This window comes from Austrofundulus limnaeus, unplaced genomic scaffold, assembly GCF_001266775.1.
Source record: "Austrofundulus limnaeus strain Quisiro unplaced genomic scaffold, Austrofundulus_limnaeus-1.0 Scaffold234, whole genome shotgun sequence".
Classification (NCBI taxonomy): Eukaryota; Metazoa; Chordata; class Actinopteri; order Cyprinodontiformes; family Rivulidae; genus Austrofundulus; species Austrofundulus limnaeus.
This window is the reverse complement of record NW_013952636.1, coordinates 806,790-817,631: the sequence shown is the minus strand read 5'-3', so window position 1 is coordinate 817,631 and position 10,842 is coordinate 806,790. Positions and strand designations below refer to the sequence as shown.

Genomic DNA, 10,842 nt, shown 5'->3' with positions numbered 1-10,842 from the left:
CACACACACACACACACACACACACACACACCCACACACACACACACACACACGGATGCCTCGGAAGGTAAAAACGGGCTCCACCGCCGGCGCCACGGGCAACGCTTCATCTCACGGATGGGAATAAAAAGGACACCGAGCTCTGAGCTGATGGATGAGGATGACAGGAATCTTTAGCCCCCCTCCACCTGACTGTGAAAGGAAGAGAAAAAAAAGAAATCCTGGTTTTGATGGATTTTTTTCTTCTTCTTCATCATTTCTGGTGTAGCCCCAAGGAAAGCAGCCTAAGACAGCAATGTTGAATCACTGGTGTTGGTAAATTATTCATCAGAGGTAGAATAGGCTGTGATTTTATATTGCTTTAATGTAGCATTCCCTATTAAGTCATAATGTTTTGTGTTTTAATCTCACGTTTTCAGCTTCATCATTTGATGTTTTTAGGCCCATTTAATAGCCTTTAATAGAAGACACCTCCAAAGCGGGGGGATCTTAGCGCAGGGGGGGACAGATCTGGATATTGAGGTGTGTCAAGCTGTGTGGGATTTTTCTTTCCTTTTTTTTTTTTTTGTAATATTATTTATCTCATATAAGAGTAAAGAACAGAAGTGTGAAATATAGTAAGAATAAATTCACTCAAATAGACTAAACATGTTGCCTTCCCAAGAAGCCTCCAAGATCTACCATGACAATTACATGCGCAACTCCCGAGCCATCGGGGTGCTGTGGGCCATCTTCACCATCTGCTTCGCCATCGTCAACGTGGTGGTCTTCATCCAGCCCTACTGGATCGGCGACAGCGTCAAGACGACGCAGACCGGCTACTTCGGCCTCTTCCACTACTGCGTGAGCAAGGAGCCCGGGGCCGGCAGCCGGGAGCTGTACTGCGCCGGCAGCTTCTCCGACTTCAGCTCCATCCCGTCCGGAGCCTTCAAGGCGGCCTCGGTGTTCGTGCTGCTGTCCATGGTGCTGATCCTCAGCTGCATCGCCTGCATGGCGCTCTTCTTCTTCTGCAACACCTCCACCGTTTACAAGACCTGTGCCTGGATGCAGCTGCTGTGCGGTAAGAGGCTTTCTTCTTTGGATCTCCACCTTTAAAGGTTTTGTTTCTGGTGCAAACAGAATTTAACAGGAGAAATCTGCATTTTTCTGGGAAAATGCTGCGATGATGAGTGTTAGTGGTTACATTTGGAAGCTGAATTGGTCAAAAAAAATTGTAAAGTTAAAACGAGCTGGACACAAACTAAAACCAGCCAAACAGTGAATAAACAAAACTACCAGAACATTAGCTCAAAGCTATTTTTAGAACATTAGCTAAAAGCTAAAATTAGCAGAATTGTACATGAAGTCCAAAATAAGAAAGTAGCTAAAAGCTAAATAAAAAAGATGCCAAAACTAAACTCAGTAAAACCAAATTAAACACTGATCCAGAGCCAGCTCTTGGCATAGGCGAACTAGGCGGTCGCCTAGAGCGCCATCTGCTGGAGGGGGCGCCAAACTGCAGAAGAAAAAAGTAATTATTTGTAATCCCTGGTTGTAACTCCGCTCAGCGCCCCTTTCAATTAGCTTTGTCTAAAAAAAAAAAAAAAACAATAATGAAGTATTACAGGAAAAATAAATTATCCATAAAACATCCCCCAATGCAACAATCACCCCCACCCTCTCTCTTATTTGATTGACGTTGCACTGACTCGTCCTGCTCCGACACACTGATGGGGGAGGGGCTAATAGTTCCTCTCAGGTTGACATCAGCAGCCCGCTGATCCTACTGACATCCATTCTGACACAGTGAGGACTGAGTTTGTCAGCAGAGGACCTTATGAGTTAAAATCAGATTTATATTTTCCAAAAAGAGAGGACCTTCTAAATCTTTGCACAAATTGTGAACAGGGTCTTTTGTTTACCCTTTCATTTGATTTAATTATATTTACTTTATTTATTCATTTAATTTGTTGTGTGATGTATGTTTGTGTTTAAAGCAAATAAATCTAAGTTTACCATAGTACCTTACACTGTCAAACTTTTTTAGGGGTTCAAGTTGGGGTGGTTGGGACATAGTTTTGGTTGTTGGGGGGGGGGGGGTGTTGCACTTCAACTCGCCTAGGGCACCAAAATGGCTAGAGCCAGCACGGCACTGAACAGTTAAAATCAACAAAATAGTTACCCTAAAAATAAACAAAACTGTAGCCACAAGCTAAAGAGTAAAATCCATAAATGCTAAAAAGCTAAATCTTAAAATTAGCAAAAGTTAAAATAGGTGTGATTTTGCTAAAATTTAAAATGAACAAAACTGTATCTAGACTCTAAACTAACATATCTTTAGATAAAAGTGACAGAATATTGGTGCAAAGCTAAATTTTTAGAACAATAGCAAAAAGCTAAAATTTGCAACATTGTACCGAAAGTCCAAAATAAGTGAAACAACGGCTAAAAGCTAGAAAAAACCGCTAAGCCATATAAAGTTACACTGAGGAAAACAGTTTAGCTAAATCAATGCTAATATTAAATAAATTCTACAAAATCTACTGTAAATCAACTAAATTTTAGGCTACCAAAAAATTGGGCAAAACTGTAGCTGCAAGCCAAGGAGTTAAATCCATACTAAACACTAAAATAAACTGTAAAACTGGAGCTAAATCCTAAAATGAGCTAAATCACTCTTAAAAGTTATAATAAGTGTGATCGTAGCTAAAAGTCAAAACAGTATCTAGAATCTAAATTTAACATATCCTTAGGCGAAAGAGACATAACATTAGCTTAAAGCTAAATCTAGCATACGGGAACAAAACATGCAGAAGTAGATTTGAAAGAGAACGTATTTTTTTAAATATTGATGTGATTTCAATCCATGTTTAGGAGAAAAATTATTTGAAATAAAAGTAAATGTGTCAAAAAATATGAAAGTTCCAAAAGACAAAAGTCATAACGTTCTGTTCCTCGTGTAGCTGAACATTCTGACAACTGTTAAAATAAAACAGTAAGGAAAAGTAGTTTCAGCGCAAGAAACGTACGGAAGAAACTATAAACAGGAAAACAGTATGAATGCTGACTCAGCGTTCTTACAAATAACTATAGAATTCAATTAAAACCAATCCTCCAAACTGAGCTCCCAGCATGTGTCTTAAACATCAAAGAGATGCTTTGCGTCACCTTTAGAGGCAAAGATAATTCCAAACAAACCATTTATTTCAGATCAGTGTGTCTGACTCACACATCATGTTTTCTGCATGAGTAGAAAACAAGATGAAAATAAAAACAGCAGTTTGATTTGATATGTTTTATCTGAATTAATGCGCTGCAGCCTTGATCAGGTGTGCCTCCAGTTTAGCCGTTTCTCCCCATCATTACTACCGGACCGAGGCTTTTTTTTAACGAAACCCGCCGACGACAGTAACAGAGCTGGAGCTTCCTCCCACTTTACCATTGATAATTTGAGGATTCACCGCTGCATCTCCACAGCAGCTGCAGCAGCAGTGATTGTTACTCCGAGCTGATGAAAACGCTAATTCATTCGCTCATCGGTCCGTCCGTAACGGCTAGCGTGCGACGCGGGGAGATGCCTCGCCGACGCTTTAGGGGAGATGTGAACTCCTGCAATGGCGGCTGCTGTGCCGAGGATGATTTCAGGTCAATTGGATTACTGTTTTCAGGGAGGTGCAGTTTTGTCTCGCGCTCCTGTGGGTAAAGATTACAGTGTGTAGAGATTATTGAGGACAAAGTGTGGCTTCCTGAACACATGCAGGACACGCTGAACAGCGCTGCTTTCACTGAACGAGAGAGGGGAAAGGTGTATTGTTACATCTGCAAACGACACATGTATATTTATTCAAATGAAAAAAAAAACTGCAAGTAGCAAAAAGCAGAATCAGCCCGCCTTTGCATTTGGCGGGCGGGTGATGATAAATTCTGAGCGTTCTGAGCTCGTCTCCTGTGTGTGTCTTCCTGAGCTGATCAGAGTGATAAATAGGCCATGCAGGCAGAGAAGCGTGGGAGTCAGTTTTCTGTACAGAAACAGTCAGCATCCTGAATAAGAGAGAGGGAGAGAGAGAGAGAGATCAGCACTTTTTTTGTTGTATTTTCCTTTTGTATTGTTCTTTTCCTCATCCTCATCTCTGCCCACTCTGTCCTCTGTTCTGCCGAGTGCGGTGAAAAGGTTTGTTGATCTGCGATCAGCACAAATCAGACAGAACAGCAGAGTTGTTTTCTTTGCTCTCTTTAGTTCATGACTTTACAGAAAATCAGCCTCTGTGGCTTTACTAACTGGTAATTTAGATTTTTTTTACATATTTAAACAGGTATTTACTGAAGCAATTATGTTGAGTAATCACCTAACATTAGAGTTATTCTGGATGACTTCTTCACTTTTAATTATTTAACTAAAACCTGAGCATTCCTTGAAATAATTATGCCTGCAAACTTTCATGCTTTCAGACTGAGAGCAGCTCGGGATGAGAAAATAATGGAGTTGTAGCCACGAAACCATGAAAATAGCTTTATTAAAGGGGCAATATTATGTGTTTCTCAGGCATACAGTATATTTAAAATCTATACACAATAAAGTAACTATGTCACCTTCAGTTGTCATTAAAATGTTCATATGTTTAAACAGAAATTAAATTTGACTTCTCGTCATATCTGTTTCTAAACGCCTTGAAATTGGCCTCTGTCTCTTTAAGAACCTCCTTCTTCTTCTGTCCCGCCCATTTTATCATGGGGCGGGTGTGTGTGCTCTGTGGTGAAGAAGTTAGGAGACACAGAGGAGGAGCTTTTCCCAAAAGGAGGTTCTAGTCCCAACCGGTGGTTTTTGCTCCCCTGCCTGGCTGCCTCAGGACACTACAGGATTTCTCAAACATACATGAATGAGTCAAAGTAAGACTCTGTATGTTTTTGATGAGAGGATAACATTATAACATGATTTAAAACTCAAAAAAAGTTGATTTTAGGTGAAAAAGAAAAAAATTGTATAGGTCTTCTGGACGGGTTCTTCTCTAATGAAACATTTCGTCTCTCCTCCAAGAGACTTCTTCAGTCTGAGAGTTTCAGGCAGACTGAAGAAGTCTCTTGGAGGAGAGACGAAACGTTTCATTAGAGAAGAACCCGTCCAGAAGACCTATACAATTTTTTTCTTTTTGATTTTTTACCTGGATTACTGAGATGCATCAGGACTGATTTTAGGTGATACTGCCCCTTTAAGGATCTTGTGTGCGATGTCACTCAGAGTATCATTTATATTTAACATCTATAGATAAGAAAATAAAAATGCTTTTTAAATGTATAAATGTGATTTAAGGAAAAAAATATATAAACGTTGGTGAAGATGGAAGAAAGCTGCAGAACTCAAACATCATTGATAAGCTGAGTCTAAACTCGTGAGCAACCTGACATTCCCACCATCAATAGCAGCTTAGACCAGTGTTTTTCAAAGTGGGGGCCGCTTGGAGGAGCTAGGGGGGCCTCAGAAAGCTGGAGGGAAGGGAGGAAAGCAGTGCAAATATTTAAAAATTAAATGTAAAAAAGTATCATAAAGTTGAGTCTGTGTTTTAATCTTTATTTTAAAATATAATTTATAAAAACATATAAAAATGTTATGTAAGGAAGCTTAATGGAGGTTTGATTTTTTTTTCATTCTGTTTTCATAATCAACAGTTTGTTGAAAAAAATTTCAGTGTTTAAAACATGTTAGTTAATAAAATTCTTACACTAAACAAATGTAATAATTATTCAATAGTAGGGGAGCAACGGTACAGAAAATTCATGATTCAGTTCAGTTCGATATTTTTAGTGTCACGGTTTGAAATTTTTTTGATACAAAAATCCATGCCCTTTAACTTGTAAATTTATTGAAATTAATTATAAACATATGTTAACCTCAAAAGGACAGTTTTTAAATTAAATGTTGCTGACACAAGTTTCTCTGCGGATTTGCGCTCGATAACGCAGCCTGGGTGGAGTAGTGGAACATGGCCTATCTGAACCACATATGTAAATGACTTCACTTCAGTGAAGTTTTCTTTTGTCTCAGAATAAAAAAATTACACTTCCATTGCTTCAGTTTAGCAAGAAGTTGATCAGACTTCAAAAAGTTTTGGTGTCCTCCCTTCCTTCTGTCCGGGGGGATGAATATGATGTGTGGTGAAGGTGAGCGGTCCAGCATGTTTGCCAGAAAGCCTGATGCCGTTTGACACGTTGAAGATGAACGTTTAATCATGCACTCCACCCTGCAGGTGAAACAGTCGGTCTTCTGGCACAGCACAGTGACAAAGCAACGCAGCAAATACCGCGGGGGGCCAATCTGAACTGTCAGTGGCCCAGGTCGAGGCTAAATGGATCAAGAGCATCAGTAAGGGAATCATCAGGATTTTAACTGCACTGGCTGTGTGGTGTATACTGCAGGAAGGAAAAAATCTAACGTCCAAATGAAATGTTAGCGTCTACGGTTGAAACGTTGGCTTCCAATCATCTTCACGTTACAGGTGACCGGAGAAGAAGAAGGTTGATCGTCCATGCAGAGCCGCGCTTTCTTGGCTCATCTTCCTGCGAGATTCTGGCTGAGTTGTACATCATACTGAAGAGATTAATGAGACTTATTGGTTTAGTAAAGGTTGAATAAAAGATGAGGACAAACTGGTACCTGAGCCAAAGCACAGGGGTGCAGGATCGTTGCCAGGGCAGATTGACAGTGTTTCTTGGCATCTATTAGCTGGAAACAGGCCAAAGTCGGGATCTTTGTGAAATGAACTGACCAAATGTGAATGAGGTTAAAGCACTTGAAAATGACTTAAGGATGGCACGCACAACTCTTGGCTATATATCTAAATGTATACACCAACACTGACCTGGAAAACTGTTCACTGGTGGTTGGAAAACTACTGTGAAAGCTGTGGTTTAACAAGAGTACAAATGTAAATGAGAAAGATTTGCCTTTTTGTGTTTTGTGAATACTGATTTCTGAATAACTGCTGCATTTTTACAGTAAAAGGTGAAGAACAATGGTTGAACATTTAACGTTATCTGTAATATTTGAAGAAGAAATAAAGAGATACAAAAGAATAGCAAAAGGATGGTCAGAAAAAGCAGATCGATATAAAAAGACAAAAAATGATGCACAGGGAGTCAACAAGGCCCCATGAGGAGATATGAAGACATATATAAATTAAAAGGATGCATAGGGAGACTAAAAGTGTAAAAAGACATAATAATACATAATAATACAAAAGACACAAAAATGGACACATAAGTAGACAATAAGGGTGCATAAAAACAAAACAAAAGCAAAAAAAACTAAACTTGGAGACATAAATGGGGTGTGCATTCCTGGGTTGTGGTCATGTGACCCGAATGACGCACAAATGTCAGGTACGCTAATGCCTTAAATGGGCTGGCACAGATGAGATATCGCAAAAAAAAATCCATACATTTAGGATCAGTCCATATTTTCTTTTAAAAAATGACAGTATAATCAGGAGGATTCACCGGCATCGAGGCGACTGACACAAACTAACTGGTGCTGCAGACCTCGTATTATACGACGAGCCAGATTAAAGCTTTCAAAAGCCTCGAAGCTATAATCATTTAGCTTCAGGTTGGGTCAAACATTTAGGATCCAAAGAAACTTTAAATGTCTGTCGACTTGTTTCTGTCCGGGTGAGGAGTGAGTTGTGCTATTTTAAGTAGTTAGCCTCTGATAGCAATGCTAACGCTAACGGGTTAACACCTGTTATTTCTATGTGCTTGGATCTGCCTGGAAATAATTTATTTAGCTTCTGTAAATCCAACTTTGAGTAACTGTCCAGTAAAATATCTGAAAATAGGATTTAAACGATACGATCCTTACCTGTTAGAAAACGGTCGCTGCAAACGCTGTTTCTGCACCTCCTGCTTTTAGCCGTAGTTTGTTGATCCACCTTTGTCGTCTTTTTTCTGACACACTACTTTCAAAACATGAAAAAAACTTTTATATTTCTCCCAATTGTAGCGGTTACAACAACCGTGCATGGCACAGAATTTAGCCATTTTGATGCTGAATCAACAGAAGGGAACGGGGTTGCATTTACCTCCTGCCCCCCATGCATTTGTGATGTCAACATCATCTGCAACCCAGTAATTTTGATAGCTTTCAAAGAGTGCAGTTTTTAAAGGAATGGAAAAAATCTTGATGCATTTCAATTTTTTATTTTTTTTTTAAAGTTTATTATTGCAAAAATGATAAACTATCCAGGGTTACTGTTGAGTATAAAGGAAACAGTGACCCCTCACAGAAAGGAAGTAAATAAGGGTAATGGATAAATGAATGTCTGTAATGTCGTACATTTTTGGAACTAGACTGGCTGAAACAAATGAACAGGGTTCCTACAGAAGACAAGTTTGTATTTAAGACTTTTAAAGACCTCTTTAATGCCACTTGAAATGAAATTTAAGACCCAATTCACAATAAAAAAAATGCTGAAAAAAAAAACAGCTGCTGACAATTTTACCCAAATGTTTATTTTAACACTGAACAACTAACTACGAGAAAAATTATGTAAATTTTAAAAAAATTAACATAAATGTCACCAATTATTTTAATATTTGAGACAATTTACAATCATCCTACTTAAAACGTGTTAACATTTTTAAGACCTGTGAAAGATCGATTTAAGACATTTTAAGGCTAATTAAGGCCTTGTTTTTGGATTGACAAATCCAATGCCTTTTAAGACTTTTTAAGGGAACCCTGAATGAAAGTTTGCCAAGTAGGCAGTGGAAAAGGGCAAATAAAGGAAAACAGTTGTGTGATTGCTGAATCAGCAACAGCCCAGTAGATCAACAGTTTGTTGTTAGTAGGTTTAGAAGCAGAAAAACACAGGTTTAACTCATAAATCAAAAACATTTAGAAGGTCAAGAACCTAAAGTGCTTACAAGCTAAAAATGTATTTAGTTTGAAGCCGTTAGAGTCAACAGCTTCCTGCAAATGGGGAGGCTCTCTTTTCCCAGTTAAGTCATGCCTCAATGGGAGAGTGAATAATGGGGTCGTTTTACACTTCGAAACTGGACTAAGCTGCATTTTTTTTCTCTCCTCGTACAGAAGAAGCAAGAGGAGAGGGTTTCCCAAAAGCCCTTCAGGTCTGTGAGGAACCTTTCTTCTCACCTCGGGTTTACACTGGTTAGGTTGAACTCACCTTCGTTTTGGACAAAGATGAATTTCAGGCGAAGGTTTTTGGGAAAGCAAGGCTTGAACTTTGTGGTCCCTCCCCACCCGTCTTCTGTCCTCCAAATCCTTTCCTTCAGTTTTTAACTGAGGCGCCACAGGAAAGCTCAGCAATCAGGCGTTCAAGCTTGATTTTGTCCTTTCTTTCTCTTCCTTCCCATCAGCTCACGCTTCCACCCGTCATGTCTGACCCTGTCTGCTGCAATATTAAACAGAACTAAGCAGAACACGAGCTGCGACACAGGAGAGTAGCTGTCTCGGGAGGAACGACCTGTTAGTGACTGTTCAGTTTCTGAGCCTCCAAAGGCAAAATATGGGAAACGCTTCGAAGCTGGAAGAAAAGAGCAAATGAAGTTTTATGTATGCTGGTGGGTTTAGGAGTTTATCTGTGGGGACGCTAGCTTTATTCTTGTGGTTGTTATGGCTTCAAGAGGAGAAATTTAAATCCAATGTTTTTTATTATCTAGTGATGAAATAATAAAACAACAACTCCAAACTAAAATTTATCCATTATCTCAATTCTTTTCATGGGTCATCGGTGCTCAGGTCCTGCAGTAACTGTGCAAGAGGCGGGGCACACATGTCCGTCACAGGGACACAGAGACAGCACTATGTAAAAATTAAAAATGAGTAAACTAGTAAAATAAATGCTAGCTAAAAGCTAAATATTACATAAGAAAACAAAAATAAATCAAACATACTGAAGCAAATTTTTAAAAGAAGAAATGATTTGAAGAGATCCTAGTGAATTATTATTTTTCCTCTGAAAATAGTTCAATATTTTCAGAAGAATTTACAAAAACTAAAAGTACTAAAAATAGCTCCCATCTCCTGAATGAACTGAACTGTATGGCGCGCCAAGTGTAAAATGAAATGTTAAAAAAAAATCAATAACTTATTTTTTCCTTATTTAGCTCACTGTTCTTACATTTATCAATTTTTAAATAAATGTTACATTTAAATGTTAAAAAAATATCCTAAATGTAAAAGTTAAACCTTATATGTTGAAGTTCACATTCAGGTATTTTGGAATGGAACACTTTGCTGTTGGTGCTCGGCTCATGCTATGACATCATCATCCTGAGACGATAACAACTGCTAGCTCCAATGCAGCTAAAACTTCCGTACATGACATCAAACTCACAGTTATGGCTGGTGTCTGAGCTGCACTTCAAAGTGCTGGACCACAGGGACCACCCATACTGTTTTTTATGAACATAGTTTGAACTTATATTTTAAATATTATCTTTAGCCATGTTCGCAGTGTTAGCAGTGTTAGCAGCGACTAGCTGTGGCTAGCAGTGTCCATTATTGATATTTTTCGCAGGATGATAACGACATCTGGGTTAGCTGACGCTAACTTTTTGCCAACGCTTGTAACACTGCTAAAGATAATATTTAAAATATAAATTCAAAATGTGTTTATAAAAAAACAACGTGGGGTATATTTAAAAATAATTTTTAACATTTAAATTTTACATTTAGTGGAAATTACCTAAATCTATGAACAGTGAGCTAAATAATGGAAAATATGTTAGTAATTTTTTTAAACCCTTTAAAGCCTAACCCTTTAAAAAATAGTTAGAAAATTCCCATTTTTTGGAACCGATATGTTTATTGGGCCTTTAAACAAAGTCCATATATATATATATATATAT

At 38.4% G+C, this 10,842-nt stretch overlaps 1 protein-coding gene across 1 annotated transcript in view; it reads left to right on the top strand.

Annotated features, from left to right (window-relative positions):
* Nucleotides 1-6: 6 nt before the first annotated feature.
* LOC106525579 (lipoma HMGIC fusion partner-like 4 protein) overlaps nucleotides 7-10,842 on the top strand; it is a gene marked incomplete in the record, with an annotated part of 22,373 nt that continues 11,537 nt past the window's right edge. Inside the window, 1 exon segment of the mRNA XM_014019873.1 lies at nucleotides 7-1,061. Within this exon segment, the coding sequence (XP_013875327.1) occupies nucleotides 649-1,061 (413 nt within the window).